This window comes from Salvelinus fontinalis, chromosome 30, assembly GCF_029448725.1.
Source record: "Salvelinus fontinalis isolate EN_2023a chromosome 30, ASM2944872v1, whole genome shotgun sequence".
Classification (NCBI taxonomy): Eukaryota; Metazoa; Chordata; class Actinopteri; order Salmoniformes; family Salmonidae; genus Salvelinus; species Salvelinus fontinalis.
In genome coordinates, this window is record NC_074694.1 from 20,873,378 (window position 1) to 20,900,243 (window position 26,866).

At 41.6% G+C, this 26,866-nt stretch overlaps 1 protein-coding gene across 2 annotated transcripts; it reads right to left on the bottom strand.

Moving 5' to 3' along the window:
* Positions 1–266: 266 nt before the first annotated feature.
* On the bottom strand, positions 267–23,574 carry LOC129828785 (transmembrane protein 87A-like). Of its 2 annotated transcripts, none has more exons than XM_055889989.1 (19): positions 23,376–23,574; positions 17,045–17,105; positions 13,147–13,238; positions 12,350–12,484; positions 11,049–11,102; positions 10,619–10,811; positions 10,148–10,209; positions 8,464–8,647; positions 7,041–7,140; positions 6,832–6,925; positions 6,041–6,116; positions 5,400–5,504; positions 5,233–5,291; positions 4,837–4,940; positions 4,495–4,568; positions 4,321–4,397; positions 3,403–3,455; positions 3,269–3,299; positions 267–3,077 (listed from the first exon to the last, which is right to left on the bottom strand). In XM_055889989.1, the coding sequence occupies exons 1-19, from the start codon at positions 23,529–23,531 to the stop codon at positions 3,036–3,038; spliced, it is 1,752 nt and encodes a 583-aa protein (XP_055745964.1). In that variant the 5' UTR covers positions 23,532–23,574; the 3' UTR covers positions 267–3,035. The 2 variants fall into 2 exon arrangements, with proteins under 2 accessions (XP_055745964.1, XP_055745966.1); XM_055889991.1 differs by having other exon boundaries at positions 10,619–10,796; positions 23,376–23,573.
* Positions 23,575–26,866: the final 3,292 nt, after the last annotated feature.

Consider the following 26,866-nt stretch of genomic DNA (forward strand, 5'->3'; position numbering starts at 1 on the left):
GGGCCCCGAAGGCTTTAATCCAACCTTGATTACTACAGTACCAGTTTAGATTCCTGGCTGCTGGGTATTGCACCGTGTGTATTCTACCTCCCAACAGTAAGTTGAGACCCCGACTGACAGTTGCCCATCACCTGCTGTAAGTACACCAATATGGCACTCTGGCCACACAGCAAATCTCCCTGACTGGATGATCAACTAATAATGACAATCGAATGATGATCAGTGGTTATAATCTGTTATCCTGTGACTGCAAGAACACAAAAACAAATTTGTAAAACATTTTTATTTACAATTAAATGAACCATCGTATTGGCATAGATCAGAAAACAAAGATTTTAACAAACATCATAAATACAGATTTACAGTTTGGCATACTAATAACATGGTGCTGTTCTCTCTCTGCTCTGTCAACAGAAATAAAAAGACAAACAAGCTAAGTTGATCTGGAGCCATATGTACATTACTAAGCATCTAAAGTAGACGTGCTAATCAGGATCAGGTGTCCATTATGATCTAAAACGTCAAACTGATCCTAGATCAGCACTCATACTGAGAGACTTTATGAATACAGGCCCTGTGTTTAAAAGTTCAAGCATAGCTCTGAAGACGTTAACCCTTCCAAAAAAAGGTATAAGGCAGTAAATAATATAACAACAGTACTAACAGTCAGCCAAAACCAGTCAAGTGAAAATAACCAACTCTGAGACAGACATACAGTTGTAGGCTACATAAGAGGGAAATAATGATCACAAAGAGAAGAATGTCAGGGTCTGAGTAAGAGGAAGTACCTTAATCTGAATTTATACAAGTTAGGGAAAGCAATACATATACTAGGGCCTGATTCCCAAACTGACAACTACACCCTACCTATGCAAGGATTGGACAGATGTAAGAAAATCTAGTGGGTAGGGACTAGGGAATGTTTCTGGACAGGTCCTAGGAAATAGTTGAGGTTGTGAATGAAATCATAACTCCCTAACCTAGGTGTAGGCTGCAGAGCATAACAAGGACCGATCCAACATCATCCTATTTGGAAACGGGAATGTCCAGACGAGACAACCCTCCCCACGGTCTCTTACACAGCTGAAGACTACAGACACCTACACCATCTAACTGGCACCAGTACCGATTACCGTTACAGAAATGGTGCACAAAGAATCGACACTTTGAAAGTGTTATACCATTACAGAACATAAGATGGAGATAGGGGTGTTGGAGTCGTAGACACATCCCCTTTTCAACGGTAAAACAAAACAAACGCATGAATTAATCAACGAGACAAGTCATTTCCAATATTTTGTCCTTTAAAAAGAGTTTTAGAAAAAGCTAGACAGATGAGAACAAATCAGAAATAACATTAAAACTTATCACACAATAGCAATATCCCCATAAATGTACCTATAGAGTAAACTAAACTAAATAAAGCAAGTTGTAAGTACACTTAAACATAAATAAATAACAATGTTTGTCCCAAATAGCACCCTATCCCCTATATAGTGCACACTACTATATACCAGGGCTCATAGGGATCTGGTCAAAAGTAGTGCACTATATAGGGCACTCTTTACAAATTTATTCCATGGAAGGCTGAGCATCTGTGGGTTTTCACTCCTCCTTTGTACTTGATTGTCTAGGTCTTAATTGAAAGGAAAAAACAAACCTTCAGACACTCAGCCTTACATGGAATGAGTTTGGCACCCCTGCTATAGGGAATAGGGTACCATTTAGTGCACATACAATGTAAAAAAGATAAGGGGAGGGTACTAGAGGAGTGTAAGTAAACCTTACAGGGTCATAGGACGTATATAATATTGCTCTTTATTTGACTAGCGGAAACAGAGGACTTCCTAGCCTGATCCCAGATGTGTTTGTGCTGTCTTGCCAACTCCTATGGCCATTGTAACGCTGTTATTGCTGATCTGGAACCAGGCTAAAGATTCCCTCCACTCACATTCAAACACACAACTCCTCAATGACGTAAGCCTCAACCAACCTCAGAGGTCCATTCAGTGATGTAAACTTTCTGAACATTGATAGTAGATAGAATAGGGAATCATGTCAGCTCTATTCCTTGTATTTCTATCTGAGAGAATCTCTTCTACACCATACATTTCTATCTGAACATTCTGTAATGTTACATCCTACTGAACAGACCTAAAGTCCTGCAATTGTACACTGACATTATCAAGAACACGTCTGTTTAGTACTGCGTAACACACTGCACATATGAATCCTGTGTCCCAGCCTAGACAAAATCGCACACAAACTCTCCCACATCACATTATACTTTGGTTAGGAAGCAATAAAGCTTCACTTAGTGAAACATATAATAAATAACGTTTACTTTACACCTCTGAATGTTATCATCTATCAAAATAATATTGGTAATGTTATTATGCAGTGTGTCCAATTGGTGTTGAAATAATATACCAGCTTGTTCCTCTCTCCTATAAAGTCAAGTTTAGTGAGCAAAAATGTTAATAAATACATACAGCATTTAACATAAAGTGAAGTATTTTTGGGGGGAACAGAAGTCTCATAAGTTACATCCCAAATGGCACCCTATTCCCTATAAAACGTTATGGGCCATGGTCAAAAGCAGTGCCTTATATAGAGAACAGGGTGCCATTTGGGACGCACAGAATAGGAGTATTGCAGGTGAGATTTTCTGTTGCCCACATATAACATAGGTTGAATACATTAGGGCACACCATAACAAAACACTCTGGAAAGGAAAACTAAAACAAGTATTTCTTATTGGACAAGTTGAAGTAGTACCTCCCCATTTTAATCAATTTTCTTCCATTTGATGCCCAATGAATAGGACCCTGCTGATCGCCAAGTCAGAGGTGTTGCGTTAAGCCACAGTAGTGTTGTACAGAGGAACAGAGGTCTGAGTCTCAGCCTAAACAGCCCTAGGACTAGGATTGGAGAGGTGTCGTGCTCCAGATGATCTGTCTATTCCATGCCATGCATTAGGAATCCAAGGAAGAGATGCTCTGCATCCACCGTGGGTAGGAGGAAGACTTTCCATGTTACTCCATCTTGGACATTTCATATTTTGTGGTCATGATTTCCTGGTAAAAAAAATAGAGAATATATTATATATTTCTCTAACATCATAGTCTGTACATATAATACTGTATATATAATACTGCAATCTGAGAATTGAATAACATTAAAGGAAATGCACAGTAAAGCAAACCATGTGTTGCCATTGACAGAAATGAGCCAAATTTGAGACCTATTGTGTTAAGGATACACATACCTCATCCGAGTCGAGAAGAACAGGCAACGCTCTATAATGAAAGAGGAAAAGAAAGACAAAACGTGCTTTTATACAACCGCCTAATGTTGATCACTTTAAAACACATCTATTCTTTTTTGTGAAGTCATGCTTACATGTCTGTTAAAGAGGTAGGAATGTTCTCTTCCACCCATTTCATGTCTTCATCCTGGACAGATTGGTAAAGAGAATGACAGAAGAGAAAAAAAAATGTTAATTACTCCACGCTGCCCCCTGTTGTTTAAACTCAGTCATGTGATTTACTAGACTACATAGACGTTCCATTAATGTCTGCCAGTAGGGTGTTTGAATTGCCACGTAAGAGCAAACATTTGAGTAAGCAAAAGTATCATGTCATCATGTGCAGTTAACTGAAAGTGGACCATTGACTGTGCTGACAGAAAAGATTGACTGGGCCTCCCGAGTGGCACAGTGGTCTAAGGCACAACATTGCAGTGCTAGCTGTGCCACTAGAGATTCTGGGTTCGAGTCCAGGCTCTGTCGCAGCCAGCCGCGACTGGGAGACCCGCTGGGCCAATTGTGGCGGTGCATAATTGGCCCAGCGTTATCTGGGTTAGGGGAGGGTTTGGCTGGCAGGGATGTCCTTGTCCCATCGCACACTAGCGACTCCTGTGGCGGGCCGGGCGCAGTGCACGCTGACACAGTCGCCAGGTGTACGGTGTTTCCTCCGACACATTGGTAACCTGGCTTCCAGTGGGCATTGTGGGCATTGTTATGTGGGCATTGTGTCAAGAAGCAGTGAGGCTTGGTTGGGTTTCTGAGGACGCACGGCTCTCGACCTTCGCCTCTCCCGAGTCCGTAAGGGAGTCGCAGCAATGAGACAAGACTAACTACAAATTGGATACCACGAAAAATGAAAAATAAAATAAAACATAACATTGACTTGTTTGTATACCATATTTATATGTGGAGTACTTTGCGTTCATATAGATTCGATACTTGTAAACAGACTTTGCCTTTCTTAATTTATTACCTCCGGGGCAATGAAGTTGAACTGAACGTTTGATACTAACCGGGTTGGGTCCTGAAGGCTTGGCTGAACCGTTCGTCTCACTCCTGGAGTTGGTTGCTCTCAACTTTATGCCGTCAGCTGTGTAGAGAGAAACATTTTTGGGGATCAATGGTCAATGTTTAAACAATGAAACAGTAAAATAGTAGGGTTTTCATTCTCACTAAGTGAACTGTACCCAAATTAGCTGACACCAGGAACTCCTCGATCTCCTCATCATCAGAGTCATCCATCAGAGGAGTGAATGCATACCTGGTGAGAACAAAGGAAGTTAAACATTATGAATAGTTATAAAGCTCCATTTAGAGAAAGACCGTTTAAGTTCGTGTTTCGTCTGTGAAGCTTTGAAGAGTCGAAAGGTGAGGCACTTTCTCCCTGACTGACTGTTGGTGTGGTTTGATACGTCAACATATTGCCATTGTGAAATCTACAGTACACTCAACAAGGTAGCTAATGTGCAGGATGATAACACGTAGATCAATGCAAATGTCTGTTATATAACAGCCAAATCAATCATCACCTCTGGTTGTTAGCAGATGGTCTCCATAAGAACATGATAACCAGCAGTATGATGGAGAAGAGGAACCTCCAGAAGGCATCATCTACCCACAGCTCCATCCAGTCCTGGCCACACAGGACGACGCAAACGTGTCAGTCACGTGGATTCAGGATATTTACATTTTTGTTATTTAGCAGACATTCTTTTAAATCATTCAACTAAAGGAGGTTAAATAGCCACATAATTGAAGGTGTTCGTAAAATAACAAATCTTAACTGTTGATTCGATATTCGTCTCAAGAAATACAGAGCAAGCTAAAAACATTGATCCAGAAGAGCTGGATAACACACATTTGTATATTTTATATTTAAACGTTTGAAACACAAGACATTTAAAAACAGAGAGATGTATTCTTACCGACTGACAATCTGCTAGCCTGAATTTTTTTGTCGTCCACACCATGAAAATGATTGAAGCTAAAGAAGGAAAAAAATGAGTGATCATCACTAGACTACTTTGATTGAATGAATGTATGACCGGTATCCGGTGCTGGGAAAAGACATCAATTTAACAACTTCACTCACCTATGATGGCAAAGATGAGTGTGTTCGTGAAGTGTCTGTAGAGAGACAGTTTGACTGGGTTTCTCCTCAGCTTCAGTGTCTTTATAGTTTGAGCCAGGCTCACAAATATGTTAGGAGGCAGTCAAGGAAACAACCTCTGGGCTAGACAGTAGACACTGACAGTATGTAGGGTAACTGACAGACTTCACCGAGCAAAGTCAGCAGGGAAAACAGCATGCAAGGTCGGATTATGTGCCCTCTGTGAGTGGTAGCTAGTGGGTTAAGGTGTTGGAATGTTGATTGACCCGAAGAACAAATGAGGCCCCAGGTAAAGGGGCCGGACTACTTGACCTCTACTTGTAGACTTCCAGGTTAGCTAGCTGTGAGTTAGCAAATAATCTAATCTCTCATGCTCTCTATTTATATACGTCAGGAGAAGCTAGCTGTGAGAGGCAGAGGGTTAGCATGTAGCTAGTGGGTTAACATGCAGAGACCCTTTGGATTTGGACTGAACCCTTTGATAGAAGCAGGGGACCCTCAAGCCCAGGGAGAGTCAGAGTAGGCCCCCAGACTGAGGATCAGAGAAGCCCTGGGTAGGGACCAGGGATAGGGGGCCTCCAGGGGACAGAGGAGCCCAAGCAGGGCTATAGGCACACCAAAGGATATCCACCAGCAGAGAGAGGAGTCAAGCAGAGCCAGAGGAATGTTGGCCAACAAAGCCAGGTCAGAGTCTTTTGCCTGAGGGAGGACAGGAGAAAGGGGGAGAGCGGAAGAGAAGAGGAGAGAATACAAGTTGAGAGTAAGATAAATAAATAGGAGAGGAGAGCAGGTGGGGAAAGTGTGGATGAGAGTTTAGAGAGAGAAATATGAGAGTCAGAGCGCAAGATTAACGTCAAGAGAGACAGAAGAAACAGAGGAAGAAGAAGTGGGGTAGATAGAGAACAGAACCTTTCACCAGAGCAGTAACCAAAGAAAATCACCCACTGAAACATAATTTAGTATACAAATTAAGGTATACAACCCAAACTCCAGTTTAAATTGTACAACACACATAACCCCAGCACCTAGTCTATTAGTGAGACTTATGAAAACGTATTAGTAAGCAATAGCAAAATGTGTAAAATTCTGTACTGACAGACAAGTGTCAGACAAGGCTAACAAGACAAGTAGGCCTATTTTGTTATTATAGACCAATAGATGTGCATTATGGAGTAATTATTATAAACTCCGGATAATAATTGGATTAAGGATATGAACCAGACGATACAGGAGTCCATCACAACTAGAACAACGATTGTGATGAGGGAAAGGCCATTGTCACGACCCTTTAGTGAATATACATTTATTGAAAGTAATTCCCATAACTCACAAGGGAAAACAGCAGCCCATCTAGAACTGAAATGTCACATTTTGAACGCAAGCTCACTGGAGCAAAATCAGGAAAACTCCTTACCCCAGTGATCCTAAGCACACCTTCGATAGCAGCAAAGGCAAAGTACAGGACACCTAGTCCCACCACTCTGTGCATCACTGTACCCAGTCGAGGCCTGACAGGAAACACACAAAATGCAGGAAAATGTACTAAATATAGATAGCAGGCTAACCTATCAAAGGATTGGGTGTGACAGGGAGTGAGCGATGACCTTTATTTTCTCAACTTACTTGACTATACCATATCCCAGACTAACAATAATGACCAGCAGCCGTGCCAGGGTTCTCTTCAGGGCAGAGATGAGCTCAGCAAAGATCAACAGGCCTGGAGCTGAAAACAAGAACATTGGAATGCATGGTCTCTCACACAAGGCAGAAAAACGATGTATTGCTCAGAATAATAACACTCCCTAAACCTCCCCTTTGGCTCTAAGCAAATCTGTAAGGTAGAAGCAATATGGTGGAAGCACCATCATCCCTACACTGCTTATACCTGCCTATTCAGACCATACCTGCCTATTCAGACTAAGAATATGTTGAAGATAGATACACAACGGGAACACAACAATGGAAAGTGTTATTTTATGTAATAGGGAATTATTGATCAATGGGTCAGAGACATGGGAGGAATTTGTCATCGAGCCTGAAATACCACCCTGCATACCACTGCTGGCTTGCTTCTGAAGCTAAGCAGGGTTGGTCCTGGTCAGTCCCTGGATGGGAGACCAGATGCTGCTGGAAGTGGTGTTGGAGGGCCAGTAGGAGGCACTCTTCCTCTGGTCTAAAAAAAAAATAATATCCCAATGCCCCAGGTCAGTGATTGGGGACACTGACCTGTGTAGGGTGCCGTCTTTCGGATGGGACGTTAAACGGGTGTCCTGACTCTCTGAGGTCGTTAAAGATCCCATGGCACTTATCGTAAGAGTAGGGGTGTTAACCCCGGTGTCCTGGCTAAATTCCCAATCTGGCCCTCAAACCATCATGGTCACCTAATAATCCCCAGTTTACAATTGGCTCATTCATCCCCCTCCTCTCCCCTGTAACTATTCCCCAGGTCGTTGCTGCAAATGAGAACGCGTTCTCAGTCAACTTACCTGGTAAAATAACGGTAAAATAAATAAATAAATAAAATAGGATAGTTATTTGGCCATTGGCCCAGTTTATTGCAATGAATTCTAATTGGTCAACTACAGGCTAGGGCTGGGTTATAAAGTACATCCTGTCCCTTTGTTCTGTGGCACAGGAGAGAATTGCTGAGGACAGGGGAGCATGAACATCTACCATCTCCCTCCCCGCATGATTCGTTCTCTTTGAATAAGAATTAACCTATTTTCTTCCCCCTGATTTGCTTTGGGGTCTGTGTTATTGAAGAGGAATATCAACTGCTAACAAGACCATACCCGCCTATTCAGACCATACAGATTTGCAAAAAAATGGACAGTTAGTGCCAAGAGGAAAGGGTAGGGAGGGAAATGGGACCGGATCAATGTGAGAGCTGGGTATAGTGTACTGTAAACTCACAAGCTGCCCCTGACACCGTTGTTCTCATACACAGCCTTCACCATGCTCCTATACAGAGGATCTTACTACTCTTTAAACCACTCAGAGAGCTCGGTGTAGTTTAGTAGTAGTATTAGGCGTGGTGTAGACTCACAAGCTGCCCCGACACCGTTGGTGTTCTCGTACTCAGCACAGAACACAGCCTTCTCCACCATGCCCAGAAAGATGACTCCAGCTATCCAGAACTGGATCCGCAGTAAGTCCTTCCAGTAGCAGGCAGCCCACATGAACCAGAGTAACGCGTACAGGATGTACACTATACACATCACCATGTAGAACTGAGAGGGAAAGAGATGGGTGTTAAAACATTAACTCAACTACAATGATACAGGGTTTTAACCTGGCTCTCCTGCATGCCTGAAGAGCGCATTAGCCCGCTAAGCCAAAACCTAGGCATGTGGGGAGTTGGAACGCACCTCCAAAAGTACATCATAAAGTTTGACAAACTGGTTTGTTTGATCACTGTCAAACCTATGACTGCACAGCATCCAGTTTCATCAGGCCTGAAAAGGTCTTTAGTCATCTGAACAAACAACAAGGTCCTATATGGCTTGGTTGGTTGAGCATGACATCGCCATGGTTGTGTGCTCGATCCCCAGGGCCACCCGTATGTTGAAATATATGCACTCATGACTAAGACGCTTTGAATTAATGGCATATACAGTATTATATTATATAGACAACACAAAACCCTGCAAGTGAAACGTGCAATCTTTGGACAATAAAATAGATGACCTACGCGGAAGAATAAACTATCAACGGGACATTCAAAACTGTAATATCTTACGCTTCACGAAGTTGTGGCTGAACGACGACACTATCAACATACAGATGGCTAGTTATACGCTGCACCGGCAGGACAGAACATGTATTTTTGTAAATAACAGCTGGTGCACGATATCTAAAGAAGTCTCAAGCTATTGCTAGTCTGAGGTAATCTCATGATAAACTGTAGACCACACCATCTACCTACAGAGTTATATTTACTTTACATACCACGACAGTAAGAGGCTGGCACGAAGACGGCATTGAATGAGCTGTATTCCGCCATAAGCAAACAAAATGCTCACCCAGTAGCCAGGGTCTTTAATGCAGGGAAACTTAAATCCGTTTCACCAAATTTCTATCAGCATGTCAAATGTAGAACCAGAGATGATTTTTTTTTAAAGACTCTGGATCCCCTTTACTCCACACAGAGACAAACACAAAGCTCTCCCTCACCCTCCATTTGCCAAATCTGACCATCATTTTATCCTCCTGATTCCTGTTTACAAGCAAAAATTAAAAGAGGAAGCACCAGTGACTAGATCAATAAAAAAGTGGTCAGATGAATAGTCACTTTAATAACTCTACCTACATGTACATATTACCTCAACTAACCAGTGCCCCCGTAAATTGACTCTGTACCGCTACCCCCCTGTATATAGTCTTGCTATTGTTATTTTACTGCTGCTATTTAATTACTTGTTACTTTTATTTCTTATCCATATTTGTTTTTAAACTGCATTGTTGGTTAGGGACCCGTAAGTAAGCATTTCACTGTATGGTCTACAGCTGTTGTATTCGGCGCATGTGACTAATACAATTTGATGAGTAAAACAGGTGTCGACAATCTATGACAATGATTAAGCCCACTTTATATATTTGACTAGGGACAATTACTGGAAATTAGAATGAGCTAAAGTGTCATGGTGCAATGTATCTGTTTATTTAATGTGACAATGTTTATTTGAATCTGTCCCAACTCAAAGGATATAATAAATGAAATGTATACTCACGATCATGAGAGGCCATTCAGTGATGGAGATGTAGCCGTGAGTTCCTTTCATTACAACGTTTACTGGAAATATAAAGAGAGTATACATCAGCTTTTCATAACGCAGAAAATAAAATCAGGGTTACAACATACAACATTGAGCAACGTGATCAAAACAGTAGCCAATATATTATTATTTTAAATAATTTCAATTAGTATTTAGGCTGACTAAAGAAATGTAATTTCCATTTTGGTCAGCCTCACGGGCAAGTTTGACATTCAAGAACTGGGTCGTGTTCATTAGGGTAGATCATAACATTTTTGCAACAGAAAACAAAAATGAGTCCAGCTAGCTAGTCACGCCCAGTTTCAGTAAATGTTCTTCTGTTAGTTCTGGTGGTCCCTCCCTGTTGTTTCAGTCTGTATTTGTGTGTTTGGTGCCTAATTAACACAACCCAGCTGAGGTGCATGGTGGTTAATGTAGCGAACCCACCAGTTAAATTCCAGTTGGCTTCCTGTTTGTTAGATTTAATCACCACCACAAACAGATAGGGGCCATCCTTCCACGTGGTGGCAACGACATCATCTCTAAGTGACACACTGGCATTCTTCACACCGCTGACTTTGTCGTACTCCTCCATCGTCCATTTGGTGTAGTTCTCATCCGAACCCTGAGTAGGATTGAACCAACATTGGTTTTAAAAATTGCATTATGCAATGTATTTAGAAATCCCAGAAATGTAAGAGAATCTGAAAAGTGATAGCCTGGTCCCAGATCTCGTAGTACACGCTCTATATGGCCAACGGCAACTCCTATGCTCATTGACAATGAGTTAGGAATTGGCAATAGCCGAAGGCAATAGCTGAATGAGTGTGTGCTAAAACAGTGATGCAAACACCATGACCCCATCATAGCAGCTCACCGGTGCTGCCCCTTCCATGGGCGGGACAACTGTCCGTGGTTCCACCTTGGCTTTCTGAAACAAAGTTGTCATAGTAAGTTGTCAGTAACTCAAACAACAAGTACATTCGGAAAGTATTCAGACGCCTTGACCTTTTCCCACATTTTGTTACGTTACAGGCTTATTCTACAATTTATTACATACACCCCCCCCCCCTTACCAATCTACACACACACACACAACACCCCATAATGACAAAGAAAAAACAGATTTGTATAAATTCTCTCATCAAGGATCGCTTTGTTCATCTTTCCCTCGATCCTGACTAGTCTCCCAGGCCCTGCTGCTGAAAAACATTCCCAGAGCATGATGCTGCCATTACCATGCTTCACCATAGGGATGGTGCCAGGTTTCCTCCAGACATTACGTATACAGGCCAAACAGTTCAATCTTAGTTTCATCAGACCAGAGAATATTGTTGAACATGGTCTGAGTCCTTTAGGTGCCTTTTGGCAAACTCCAAGCAGGCTGTCATGTGCCATTTACTGAAGAGTGACTTCCCTCTGGCCACTCTACCATAAAGGCCTGATTGTTGGCGTGCTGCTGAGAAGGTTGTCCTTCTGGAAGGTTCTCCCATCTCCACAGAGGAGCTCTGTCAGAGTGACCATCGGGTTCTTGGTCACTTCCCTGAACAAGGCCCTTCTCCCCCGATTGCTGTTTGGCCGGGCAACCACCTCTAGGAAGAGTCTTGGTGGTTCCAAACTGTTTCCATTTAAGAATGATGGGAGGCCACTGTCTTCTTGGGGACCTTCAATGCTGCAGAAATGTTTTGGTACCCTTCCCCAGATCTGTGCCTCGACACAATCCTGTCTTTGAGCTCAATGGAGCTCTTGGTTTTTACTCTGACATACACCATCAACTGTGGGACCTTATATAGACAGGTGTGTGCCTTTCCAAATCATGTCCAATCAATTGAATTTACCACAGGTGGACTCCAATCAACTTGTAGAAACATCTCTATGATGATCAATGGAAACAGGATGCACCCGACCTCAATTTCGAGTCAATTTTGGAATAATGCTGTAATGTAACAAAATGTGGAAAAGGGGTCTGAATACTTTCTGAATGCACTGTATCCTTTTCAAACTATTGAGCCGACCTGAACAAAACTGTGGCTTGAATATTTTGTTTTCACCCTGTCCTTTTCAGTACGGTTCAAGCAACTATGGTAGCTGAGTAACGAGGCCTGCTCAGTTCAGTAGTGTGAAAAGCCCTGTAATGGAAGATAACTCATGTACTGTAAGTAACCTATAAGCCCTTACATTTAGCATTGGGAAGTATCGCAGGTCATTGTTGCAGGTCAAGGGCTTGTGCTTGTGCTCAATGCATTCCCCTTGTCCTAGAGGGTTAGGATCCATACTCTGTCCTCGACTCAGTGGCGTCCTCTCATACATTTCCTTGAAAGTAATGATTTATATCAAAGTTCAGATATTTTTTATAAATACAATATTTATTAGTAGTTGAATGTAGGAAGACATACATTTCCTTTGAGCAATGAGATTTAAAAGTAACTCAAAGTGCATATTACAGTCAACTGGTAATTCACACCAACTGTCAAAATGTGGCACTACCATAGAAATCCTAAACAAATGAAGGTAGTGATAATGAAAGATGACTATGGCAAACACTCACTCTATGCTCCACACACCCATATCTGATTTCAACTTATAGACCAGGGGTAGGAAACTAGATTCGGCCACAGGCCGATTTTTTTGGAGCGGAAGGCCGGATATAACTACAATAATTTGTACACTGTAAATTGACCACAACTAAGCCCCAAAATGTATTTTTCTTTTCAAATACAATAATTTCATACCTTGATTACATTGAGTCACTATCGCATATACGTTCTTTTTTTTCATGGGAATAATTGGGAACAGATTTCCTACATTAAACTCATTTTTAGATGAATTGCTGGTGATTTTACAATTTATTTTTGTACTAAAAACTTGGGAGCAAAACAAATTCTGGCCCCCGGGCCACCTGTTGCCGACCCCTGCTTTAGACTAACATGGTACTAGTAACTTACTAACTAGGCTAGTGCATGTACTTTACTTACCTCAATATTATTGAACTCGTTGTGACAGGGGTAGTATTTCAAGTACCATTGAATGGTAAAAGTCATCTCCTCTGGACATCCAAAGGACACAACTTTAAAAATAATAATTAAAAGTGTTATTAGGTATGTTTCCATCCAATTGGTAACAGATTTGTGAATATTCTAAAATCCGCATAAATATGCACATTGTCCCATCAAATTGACCTGTTGCAGATAAAATGCTGTGTGTGATGACGTAGCGCACATAAAATTCCCTTTTGCGGTTAAATTCCCGAAATAAAAAATACAAGTTAAATGGGTTTCCATCGCATTTTCAAATCTACTGATGGTTGTCAAAAATAGCAAATGTATATGGAACATATGGAATCATATTTTATATTTGATTTTCTTCAAAGTAGCCACCCTTTGCCTTGCTGACAGCTTTGCACACTCTTGGCATTCTCTCAACCAGCTTCATGATGTAGTCATCTGGAATGCATTTGAAATTAACAGGTGTGTCTTGTTAAGTTAATTTGTGGAATTTGTTTCCTCCTTAATGCGTTTGAGCCAATCAGTTGTGTTGTGACACAGTAAGGGTGGTATACAGAAGATAGCCCTATTTGGTAAAAGACGAAGTCCATATTATGGCAAGAACAGCTCAAATAAGCAAAGTGAAACGACAGTCCATCATTACTTTAACACATGAAGGTCATTCAATACAGAAAATGTCAAGAACTTTTAACGTTTCTTCAAGTGCAGTCGCAAAAACAATCAAGCGCTATGATGAAACTGTCTCTCATGAGGACTGCCACAGGAAAGGAAGACCCAGAGCTAGCTGTACTGCAGAAGATACGTTCATTAGAGTTAACTGCACCTCAGATTGCAGCCCAAATAAATGCTTCAGAGTTCAAGTAACAGACACATCAACTTTTCAGAGAAGACTGTGTGAAAATCAGACCTTCATGGTTGAATTGCTGCAAAGAAACCACAACTAAAGGACAACAATAAGAAGGGACTTGCTTGGGCCAAGAAACACAAGCAACGGACATTAGACCGGTGGAATTCTGTCCTTTGGTCTAGAGTCCATATTGTAGATTTTTGGTTCAAACCACCGTGTCTTCGTGAGATGCAGAGTAGGTGAATGGATTATCTCTGCATGTGTGGTTCCCAACGTGAAGCATGGAGGTGGTGTGACAGTGACACTGTTTGATTTAGAATTCAAGGCACACTTAACCAGCATGGCTACCACAGCATTCTGCAGTGATACACCATCGCATGTGGTTTGCGCTTAGTGGGACTATCATTTGTTTTTTCAACAATGACCCAAAACACACCTCCAGGCTGTGCAAGGGCTATTTGACCAAGAAGGACAGTGATGGAATGCTGCATCAGATGACCTGGCCTCCACAATCACCCGACCTCAACCCAATTGAGATGGTTTGGGATGAGTTGGACAGCAGAGAGAAGGAAAAGCAGCCAACAAGTGCTCAGCACATGTGGGAACTCCTTCAAGACTCTTTGGAAAAGCATTCCTCATGAAGCTGGTTGAGAGTATGCCAAGAGTGTGCACAGCTGTCATCAAGGCAAAGGGTGGCTACCTTGAAGAATCTCAAATATATTTTGATTTGTTTAAAGCTTCTTATGGCTTGGGGGCAGTATTTTGACATCTGGATGAGAAGCGTGCCCAAAGTAAACTGCCTGTTACTCAGGCCCAGAAGCTAGGATATGCATATAATTGGTAGATTTGGATAGAAAAAAACTCTAAAGTTTCCAAAACTGTTAAAATAATGTCTGTGAGTATAACAGAACTGATATGGCTGGCAAAAACCTGAGGAAAATCCATCCAGGAAGTGGGATTTTTTGATGTGGGTAGTTTTCAAATGAATGCCTATAGAGTATCTAATGGGTCGAACCCAGATTGCAGTTCATTTGGCTGACTAGATGTCAGTCTTTACACATTGTTTCAGGCTTGTTTTCTGAAAAATGAAGAAGAATGAGACCTTTCTGTCAGTGGACTGTAGAATCATGCAGTGCTGGTTTTGCGCATGACCGAGTGCACGCCCTTCGTTGTTTTTCCTTTCTATTGAATACGCTATTGTCCGGTTGAAATATTATCGATTACTTAGACAATTGACAACATGAGGATTAATTATAAACATCGTTTGACATGTTTCGACGAACTTTACCGGTACTATTAGGATGTATTCGTCTGTATGTTTTGACCGCCTTTGAGCCAGTGGATTACTGAACAAAACGCGCCAACAAAACAGAGTTTTTGGGATATAAAGAGGGACTTTATCGAACAAAACTAACATTTATTGTGTAGCTGGGACTCTTGTGACTGCAACCATATGAAGACCTTCAAAGGTAAGTGATTAATTTTATCGCTATTTCTGACTTTTGTAATTCCTATTTGTATGCTTTTGTAAGCGGGCACTGTCCTCAGATAATTGCATGGTTTGCTTTCGCCGTAAAGCCTTTTTGAAATCTGACAAAGCGGCTGGATGAACAAGAAGTTCATCTTTAAGCCGATGTGTAACACTTGTATTTTTCATGAATGTTTATTGACTATTTCTGTATTTTGAATTTAGCGCTCTGCAATTTTATCGGATGTTGTCGAGTTGGGTCGCTAGCGGAACGCCTGCGCCAGAAAGGTTAACACTTTTTTGGTTACTACATGATTCCATATGTGTTGTTATTTCATAGTTTTGATGTCTTCACTATTATTTTACAATGTAGAAAATAGTCAAAATATAGAAAAACCCTGGAATGAGTAGGCGTGTCTAAAGTTGACTCATACTGTACGTGGAACTGTATACATTTCAGCAATTTATAAAAAATAAAAAAACTATATTGGAGCTGTGCCTGTTTTCCTAGAGATAGAGGACACGGATAAATCAAAAAACATTTTAATGTCACAAACACCCCGAATACAAGTGTAGATTACCATGAAATGCTTACTTACGAGACCTTTCCCAACAATGCAGTTAAAAAGTAAGAACATTTACAAATAGATAAGAAAATAGTAACAATAAGAAATAACAATAACGAGGCTATATAGAAAGAGTACTGGTACAGAGTCAGTGTACTGGGGTACGAGGTAGTTGGGTTGATTGAGTGAGGAAATATGTACATGTAGGTTTGGTTAGGTGATTGATTGATTGAAGTACATGTAGGTACGGGGTGAAATGCAGAAAGTCTGGGCAGCAGTTTGATTAACTGTTCAGCAGTCTTAACGGATATAACCCTTTTTTTAGCACAAATGAGGACTAAAAGATACCCTAATAAAATAAAATAAAGCTCGGACATTGCCATTGATGGTGCCCACCATTTTAAAATAGTCAACTTGGTGGGGACTCCTATGAGTTGGGAGAAAATCAGCCACTGAAGAGAATTTACTACTTTAAAATGAAGATAGGCTCAATGGCATTGCCCATGCTGTCACAGACGCTATAATGGCACAGATATAAAGAGTACTCCATCTATCTCTATGGGCTGTTGTTCACATGCGCATCTGCCTTCTCATTGACTAGAATGGTCCCACCTGACCTCGCCTCCTCCTGCCTGCCTTCCATCTTTGAGAACATGCATTTCCATTGTTAAAAAGGTCACTTGACTATCTTTTCAATATAATAGGCAATCTTTGGTAGCGGGTCGTAGATCTAGAACCAGAGTACCAGGTATTGTGACAGGGCAGTGCGAGTCGCATGGTACCTTTGCAGATTGTAAACAAGCTAATATCATATAGAATGTGCATCTTGCAAATTGCACCCTGAAACGGTTATTTTCAGTTCTTGTGAAAGCAAACATTTTGCAGAATTCTCACAAATGCTCAAGGAAACCGATTTTCATTTGTTTGACACCCTTACACGAGGCATTTCCCATATACAGTATGACATCAAACATTGGCTAATCTTACCTTTCAATTTGATATCAGTGTCTTTATACATGGATTTCCTCAAAAGCAATGGTCTTGAGGTCTGTGAAGAAGAGGAAACAGTGTTTACATTGGCATTAGTTAAATAAACTGAGTAAGGGGCCTCCCGGGTGATGCAGTGGTCTAGGGCACTGCATCGCAGCGCTAGCTGTGCCACCAGAGTCTCTGGGTTCACGCCCAGGCTCTGTCGCAGCCGGCCGCGACCGGGAGGTCCGTGGGGCGACGCACAATTGGCCTAGCGTCGTCCGGGTTAGGGAGGGTTTGGCCGGTAGGGATATCCTTGTCTCATCGCGCTCCAGCGACTCCTGTGGCGGGCCGGGCGCAGTGCGCGCTAACCAAGGGGGGCGGGTGCACGGTGTTTCCTCCGACACATTGGCGCGCTGTGTTAAGAAGCAGTGCGGCTTGGCTGGGTTGTGCTTCGGAGGACGCATGGCGTTCGACCTTCGTCTCTCCCGAGCCCGTACGGGAGTTGTAGCGATGAGACAAGACAGTAATTACTAGCGATTGGATACCATGAAAATTGGGGGGAAAAGGGGTAAAAAAATAAAAATAAAAAAAATAAAAAATAAAAATAAACTGAGTAAGTCAGTCCTGACGAATGTAATCTAGGTCTAATGCCTAACAGGTCCTCTGTATCTCAGTTGGTAGAGCATCGCACTTGCAAAGCCAGGATAGTGGGTTTGATTCCTGGGGTCCCCCATACATACAGTTGAAGTCGGAAGTTTACATACACTTAGGTTAGTTGTTAAAACTCGTTTATCAACCATTCCACACACACTTCTTGTTAATTAACAAACTATAGTTTTGGCAAGTCAGTTAGGACATCTACTTTGTGCATGACAAGTAATTTTTCCAACAATTGTTTACAGACAGATTATTTCACAATTCCAGTGGGTCAGAAGTTCACTGTGCCTTTAAACAGCTTGGGAAAATCCAGAAAATGATGTCTTTGCCTTAGAAGCTTCTGATAGGCTAATTTACATAATTTGAGTCAATTGGAGGTGTACCTGTGGATGTATTTCAAGGCCTACATTCAAACTCAGTGCCTCTTTGCTTGACATCATGGGGAAATCAAAAGAAATCAGCCAAGACCTCAGAAAAAAAAAATGTAGACCTCCACAAGTCTGGTTCATCCTTGGGAGCAATTTCCAAACGCCTGAAGGTACCACGTTAATCTGTACAAACAATAGTACGCAAGTATAAACACCATAGGACCACGCAGCCGTCATACCTTTCAGGAAGGAGATGCGTTCTGTCTCAGAGATTAACGTACTTTGGTGCGAAAAGTGCAAATCAATCCCAGAACAGCAGCAAAGGACCTTGTGAAGGTGCTGGAGGAAACGGGTAGAAAGGTATCTATATCCCCAGTGAAACGAGTCCTATATCGACATAACCTGAAAGGCCGCTCAGCAAGGAAGAAGCCACTTCCCCAAAACCGCCATAAAAAAGCCAGACTACGGTTTGCAACTGCACATGGAGACAAAGATCGTACTTTTTGGAGAAATGTCCTCTGGTCTGATGAAACAAAAATTGAAATGTTTGGCCATAATGACCATCGTTATGTTTGGAGGGAAAAGGGGGAGGCTTGCAAGCCGAAGAACACCATCCCAACCGTGAAGCACAGGGGTGGCAGCATCATGTTGTGGAGGTGCTTTGCTGCAGGAGGGACTGGTGCACTTCACAAAATAGATGGCATCATGAGGATGGAAAATGATATGGATATATTGAAGCAACATCTCAAGACATCAGTCAGGAAGTTAAAGCTTGATCGCTAATGGGTTTTCCAAATGGACAATGACCCCAAGCATAACTCCAAAGTTGTGGCAAAATGGCTTAAGGACAACAAAGTCAAGGTATTGGAGTGGCCATCACAAAGCCCTGACCTCAATCCCACAGAACATTTGTGGGCAGAACTGAAAAAGTGTGTGCGAGCAAGGAGGCCTACAAACCAAAGTTACACCAGCTCTGTCAGGAGGAATGGATCAAAATGCACCCAACTTCTTGTGGAAGGCTACCCAAAACGTTTGACCCAAGTTAACCTTTCTAGGGTCGGGGGCAGTATTCTGAATTTCCGCCTGTCTGACGTAGAGGTCCACCGATTAATCGGAATGCCCGATTAATTAGGGCCACTTTCAAGTTTTCATAACAATCAGAAAATCGGTATTTTTGGACACCTTTATTTAATCTTTATTTAACTAGGCAAGTCAGTTAAGAACACATTCTTATTTTCAATGACGGCCTAGGAACGGTGGGTTAACTGCCTCGTTCAGGGGCAGAACGACAGATTTTTACCTTGTCAGCTCGGGCGATTCAATCTTGCAACCTTACAGTTAACTAGTCCAACGCTCTAACCACCTGATTACATTGCACTCCACGAGAGCCTGCCTGTTACGCAAATGCAGTAGAAGCCAAGGTAAGTTGCTAGCTAGCATTAAACTTATCTTATAAAAAACAATCAATCATAATCACTAGTTAACTACACATGGTTGATGATATTACTAGTTTATCTAGCGTGTCTTAAGTTGCATATAATCGATGCGGTGCGTATCGTTGCTCCAATGTGTACCTAACCATAAACATCAATGCCTTTCTTAAAATCAATACACAGAAGTATATATTTTTTAAACCTGCATATTTAGCTAAAAGAAATCCAGGTTAGCAGGCAATATTAACCAGGTGAAATTGTGTCACTTCTCTTGCGTTCATTGCACACAGAGTCAGTGTATATTTGGGCCACCTAATTTGCCAGAATTTTACGTAATTATGACATAACATTGAAGGTTGTGCAATGTAACAGGAATATTTAGACTTATGGATGCCATCCGTTAGATAAAATACGGAACGGTTCCGTATTTCACTGAAAGAATAAACGTCTTGTTTTGGAGATGATAGTTTCCGGATTCAACCATATTAATGACCTAAGGCTCGTATTTCTGTGTGTTATTATGTTATAACTAAGTCTATGATTTGATAGAGCAGTCTGACTGAGCGGTGGTAGGCAGCAGCAGGCTCGTAAGCATTCATTCAAACAGCACATTTCGGCTTTTTGCCGAAGCTCTTCGCTGTGCTTCAAGCCTATCAACTCCGGAGATTAGTCTGGTGTAACCTACGTGAAATGGTTAGCTAGTTAGCGGGGTGCGCACTAATAGCGTTTCAAACGTCACTCGCTCTGAGACTTGGAGTAGTTATTCTCCTTGCTCTGCATGGGTAACGCTGCTTCGAGGGTGGCTGTTGTCGTTGTGTTCCTGGTTCAAGCCCAGGTAGGAGCGAGGAGAGGGATGGAAGCTGTACTGTTACACTGGCATTACTAAAGTGCCTATAAGAACATCCAATAGTCAAAGGTTAATGAAATACAAATGGTATAGAGAGAAATAGTTATTATAGTAATTATAGGACCAACTACAACCTAAAACTTCTTACCTGGGAATATTGAAGACTCATGTTAAAAGGAACCACCAGCTTTCATATGTTCTCATGTTCTGAGCAAGGAACTTTAACGTTAGCTTTCTTAGATGGCACATATTGCACTTTTACTTTCTTCTCCAACACTTTGTTTTTGCATTATTTAAACCAAATTGAACATGTTTCATTATTTATTTGAGGCTAAATTGATTTTATTGATGTATTATATTAAGTTAAAATAAGTGTTCATTCATTATTGTTGTAATTGTCATTATTACAAATAAATATTTTATTTATTATTTATTTAAAATCGTCCGATTAATCGGTATCTGCCTTTTTTGGTCCTCCAATAATCGGTATCAGCGTTGTAAAATCATAATCGGTCGACCTCTAGTCTGACGTGCTCAAAGTCAACTGCCTGTTACTCAGGCCCAGAAGCTAGGACATGCATATAATTGGTAGAATTGGCAAAAAAACATTGAAGTTTCTAAAACGGTTCAAATAAATGTCTGAGTATAACAGAACTGAGGCAGGCGAAAACCCGAGGAAAATCCATCTGGATTTTTTTTTTTGAGCTCCCATCAACTTCAAATGTGAAGCTATTGCAAACTATGACTTCCGCCTCCCAGATTGCAGTTCCTATGGCTTCCAATAGATGTCAAGTCTTTATACATGGTTTCAGGCTTGTTTTTTGAAAAACCAACGAGTAATAGTTGTTTATCCATGGGGAGAGGTAAGGCAAAAGTAGCCTCTTTGCGCGCGTGAATGAGGGCGCGCTCTTCGTTATTTTCCTTCCCTATTGAACATACTATTCTCCATTATCATTTATTTAGATATTAGACTACCTGAGGACTAATTAGAAACATTGTTTGACTTGTTTGGACGAACTCTACTGGTAACTTTTAGGACTTCTTTGTCTGCAGGTTGAACGGGTGGATTAACTGAACTCAATGACGCCTACTAAACTGACTTTTAGGGATATAAAGAAGGACTTTATCGAACAAAACGACCATTCATTGTGTAGCTGGGGCCCTTGGGATTGCAAACAGAGGAAGATATTCAAAGGTAAGTGATGTATTTTATCGCTATTTATGATTGTGCTGGTTTGTAAACATATGTTGTTGTGGGGCGCTGTCCTCAGATAATCGAATGCTATGCTTTCGCAGTAAAGCCTATTGTAAATCGGACAAGGCAGTTCGATTACCAAGATTCTAAGCTAAAGAATCATGTATGACACTTGTATTTTCATGAATGTTTAATATTACGATTTTGTATTTTGAATTTGGGGCGCTCTGATTTCACCGCATGTTGTCGAATGCGGGATCAGTGCGCTAAGAGGGTAAACAATTTAAAGGCAATGCTACCAAATACTAATTGAGTGCATGTAAACTTCTGACCCACTGGGAATGTGATGAAAGAAATAAAAGCTGAAATAAATCTCTATTATTCTGACATTTCACATTCTTAAAATAAAGTGGTAATCCTAACTGACCTAAGGGAATTCTTACTTGAATTAAATGTCAGGAATTGTGAAACTGAGTTTAAATGTATTTGGCTAAGGTGTATGTAAACTTCTGACTTCAACTGTATAATATATGCACCCATGACATTCAGTGATATGAGGAAACCCTATTCTCTCCATCAAACACAACACTCGTGTTCTCTCATCTGGGGCCGTATCCAGTCTCTGAGTAATAGTGATTTAGAATCCGTTTTGCTTTTTCAGATCACGATAAATTAGATTACATTGGAAGGGGGACTTGATCCTTGACCAGCACTCATTCCTACTCATACACTTCATATAGGCCCTGGTAACCATTATTGGGAGTCCCTAGGCAGGCAATGGGCAGCTCTCACATTACTCTGCAACAGGATACGGTGGTGGACACACACCTGACCACCTACATGGAAAACAAACTCCCAATTAGCCTACCTCTCTTGTGCACTTGCTCACTTCCCTTCACTGACTTGAAAGCAATTTACTGGTAGACCTCTTCAATTCATTGGACACGGTAGCTAGTCTACCAAATAGATTCGTCACAGCCCACATTTTAATCTGAACATTAGCTAGCTCACTAATTTAACTATCTGAATGATTGGTAGACGTATGGTTCTATCTGGGCTAAATTGCAGGCAATGATCTAACCCTGAGTACAGTGGTCTGTGTCTGATGTTTGTTTAAATTTAGCTATGTAACTTTAGCTAGCTAGCTGCCTAACAGAGGTGTTTGGCCAAGAAATGTAGATATGAAGATCGGCAAACACTGCTTCTCCATTAAAAATCCCATATCAAATTTGTAGGCGACGTTGTCTAGCTAAACTCATGCGCAGAAACACGTAATCTCGTCTCGCGCCGAACTGCGCATGTAAACGCCGTCAAATCAAAAGGCACACTTTCGATAGTTGTTTTGACATATGAAAACGTGTCAGTTTGTCACTTTCACGAGGTTGGAGAGATAACATGTTCATCTACTTAATACATTGTCTCGAATCTATGTGTCTTTAGATTGAGAAAATTAACTAAGGAACAATGTTTCACTTCACTCATTGACTTCTCCAAACCCGGGCCTGGTCTGCTTGGCATGCGTTCCCGGAAGTTTCGCGATGTTGCGCCTCTGAGTTTAGAAACTCTGTGGCTACATCTTTCAACGATATCGGGTTAGTGAGCCTATGCTATCTAGCTAGCAGATAAAACATGCATGTTCGCTACAACGGCTTGTGCATATCGATAAAGTCTGAATCTGTTCAGAAAAATGCATTATTAATCAATAATGTTCAATTTTATGAACAGATAAACGCCCCCTTCATCCAAACCCATGCTAACTAGATAGGTTGGATTGCTAGCCAGTTAGTTGAAATTAATCGCACGATTGTTCTTGCTAGCTAACTATATTACATATTTTAATACTCACATTGACAACTGTAATTCTCCATTGTCCTGGTTCTGGAGCTGCCATCACCCCGCTATTTACATCTCCTAGTAAAATAATCCCAGCCAAATAAAGGAGCCAGGTTTTCACTGAGCTAGCCGTGCTGTTCCACGTCCTCACCCGTACAGAAGCAGCCATGTTTTCAGCATGTGGTATAGCTGGGGCGACTAGCTAACTCACCTGAGTGAAAGTAACGTCACGCGCATGCTTATGTTTGAGTTGACGTTTTGGCATCAGATGCATTGAACCATACACCATGTAAAGCAGTGCCAGTGACCATATATATACTTTATTAACCCTTGTGTGGTGTTCGGGTCTGTGGGACCAATTTTCAATGTATACTAGAAGAAAAATGATACAGTTAATAATTTTTTCACCTGCGACTCATTGGCCTTGGCTCTTTTTTCTGTGAAGAACATGTAGAATAACACATTTTCATTGAGTGCACACTGTTTACCCCCCCTACACATTTATATTACATATGTGGTGTTCGGGTACACCTGCCTGTCTGCCTGTCTCCCACTTTTCTCGCTCTCTTTACCCTGTGTAGTGTGTGAAACTATAAAATGTACTGCGAGAACCTGCACAATGTTATTACAATACATTATTTCGATACATTATAAAACAGTCAGTATTTTGCCACACTCTACCCCAGCCAGGTGCAAATTGGGGGAGGGACACAACAAATAAATAGCTTTGCATGTGTGTCTCCTTACCACAATCAATCTGTATGGCAAAAATAATCTCTGATCAGAAGGCCTTAGAAAAATATTTTGCAGGGAGAGAAGCTAGTGTGGAAGGAACGTCTTCCATTTTGGAAGATGAAGAAATGTCCAAATATGAGGATCATGTCTCTGTAAATTCGGAGTCTGAAATTGAGTTGGAAGAAGAGGATGAGATTAACCTGACCCTCAGCCAGCCCCAGGACCAGCCCGTCGGCAGCCAGCCCCAGGACCAGCACGTCAAATAATCATATTTAATTTACAGTTAAGACCTGAAGCTCGTTCAATTGGACACCTCCGTCAAAACCTCCCTCAAATCCAGGATTATCTGCTTCGATAACCGAAACACCAGACCAGCTCGGCGGCAGAGAGACCAGCTAGCTGCAATCAGGTCAGTGTGGGACAAGTGGGTGGACCGCCTTCCCCTGTTTTACAACCCTGGGCCCAACGTTACTGTTGATGAGCAGCTTATGCCATTTAGGGGCCGCTGCCCCTTCAGGCAGTACATACCGTCTAAGCCCACAAAATATGGAATCAAGATCTGGGCTGCCTGTGATGCTGCTTCATCATATGCGTGGAACATGCAAATGTATACAGGGAAGCCAGATGGAGGAGCTCCTGAGAAGAACCAAGGGATGCGGGTTGTCCTGGATGTGACACAGGGACTCTGTGGCCACAACATCACATGCAATAACTTTTTTACTTCACACAAGCTGGGAGAGGAGCTCCTCAAGAGGAAGCAGACAATGGTAGGACCAGTAAGAAAAAACAAGCCAGAGCTCCCACCTCAGCTGTTGAATATACGGAACAGGCCTATCAATTCCTTTAAGTTTGTGTTCACGTCCGGCACGTCCCTAGTGTCCTACGTGCCAAAGAAAGGCAAAAAGGTGGTACTCATGAGTACGCTGCATAGGGATGGGAGAATTTGTGGCCAGGGACATCAAAAAACAGAAATCATAATGGATTACAATGCCACAAAAGGAGGGGTGGACAATTTAAACAAGTTGGTGACTGGCTACAGCTGCAAAAGAAGAACCCTACGCTGGACACTTGTGAAATTCTTCAACATCTTGGACATCTCGGCGTACAACGCATTGGTCATCTGGATGGGGTTGAACCCAGATTGGTACAGAGGGAAGCTCCAGAGGAGACATCTCTTTCTTAAAGAACAGGGGAAGGCATTGTAAGACCTCAAATCCAGAGGAGGCAACATATCCCAAGGACCCCAGCTTCTGCAGCCATCATGAGGAGGATTCAAGAGGAGGATGCTGGTGCCCCATCTGCCCGACCTGCAGAACCAACAACTCCAATACCGAAAGTAAGTGTGAGTAGTGTGAGTAGATTGCAGCCGGTAGCAACAAGAAGAAGCGCTGCTATGTGTGTGGACCCAAGAAGGACAGGAAGACAGTCAGTACACATGCATCAAGTGCAAGAAATACATTTGCAACACACACAGTAAAACTCTGTCCCTCATGTGGTGTGTAGACCGCCCTTAATTTCTGTACAATGGGGATCAATTATCATTTCCATAAAATACTGTATGTAAAAGTTGTCCTTCCAATTTGTTCAGTTCAAAGCAATCGACATCAATAGTGATACATTTTGTTTCATTTATATTCGTTCAAGATAAACAATTTTTTCCACCCATGTAATAATTTTATTTTAAAAAACAAATAGCGCTTTTATTGATAAATGTGATCTAGCAGAGGTAAATGGCAAATATTAACCATGTATGCTGTTTATATTGCTTGTAATTGATATAAGTCAACATCTAAGTATTTCTACGTAAATTGCTATGGCTGTATTGTTTTAAAATCCCAATAATATTGTGGGTCCATCGACCTGCAAACATTTATTTTTATTTTTTTACCAGGTAAGTTGACTGAGAACACATTCTCATTTGCAGCAACGACCTGGGGAATAGTTACAGGGGAGAGGAGGGGGATGAATGAGCCAATTGTAAACTGGGGATTATTAGGTGACCATGATGGTTTGAGGGCAAGATTGGGAATTTAGCCAGGACACTGGGGTTAACACCCCTACTCTTACGATAAGTGCCATGGGATCTTTAATGACCTCAGAGAGTCAGGACACCCGTTTAACGTCCCATCCGAAAGACGGCACCCTACACAGGGCAGTGTCCCCAATCACTGCCCTGGGGCATTGGGATATTTTTTAGACCAGAGGAAAGAGTGCCTCCTACTGGCCCTCTAACACCACTTCCAGCAGCATCTGGTCTCCCATCCAGGGCCTGACCAGGACCAACCCTGCTTAGCTTCAGAAGCAAGCCAGTAGTGGTATGCAGGGTGGTATGCTGCTGGCTTGTAGGATTTGTGTCAATAACAAAAACATGAACACTACACAAGAGTTAAAAAATGATAGCAACTTGAAATCTGTTATTTATTTATTTCCCTTTCTCTTATCATCTGATCATCATCATGTTCGGTGTGTGTGTGTGTGTGTGTGTTTGTTTAACTATCCTTGTGGGTACCAGAAGTCCTCACAAAGATAGTAAAACATTGAAAATTCAGTGGGGACATTTCACCAAGGCAAAAAATATATTTTAGGCTTAGGGGTTAAGTTTATAATTATGGTTAGGGTTAGAATTAAGGTTAAGGAAAATAGGATTTTGAAAGAGAATTAATGTTTTTGGTTCCCACAAGGATAGTAAAACAAAACTGTGTGTGTGCGTGCATCTTATTCAATCCAGGATGGATTTATTTTCAGGGTCAGGTGGATAAAAAATGGCAA

Excerpts from the sequence above, each read along its gene's own strand:
- LOC129828785 (XM_055889989.1), bottom strand. The coding sequence starts at position 23,531 with ATGGCTGCTTCTGTACGGGTGAGGACGTGGAACAGCACGGCTAGCTCA. Across the intron at positions 10,210-10,618 it reads AGCCAACTGGAATTTAACTG|TAAACGTTGTAATGAAAGGA; the intron begins GTGGGTTCGCTA and ends TTATATTTCCAG. Across the intron at positions 3,300-3,402 it reads CCTACCTCTTTAACAGACAT|AGCGTTGCCTGTTCTTCTCG; the intron begins GTAAGCATGACT and ends CTTTCATTATAG.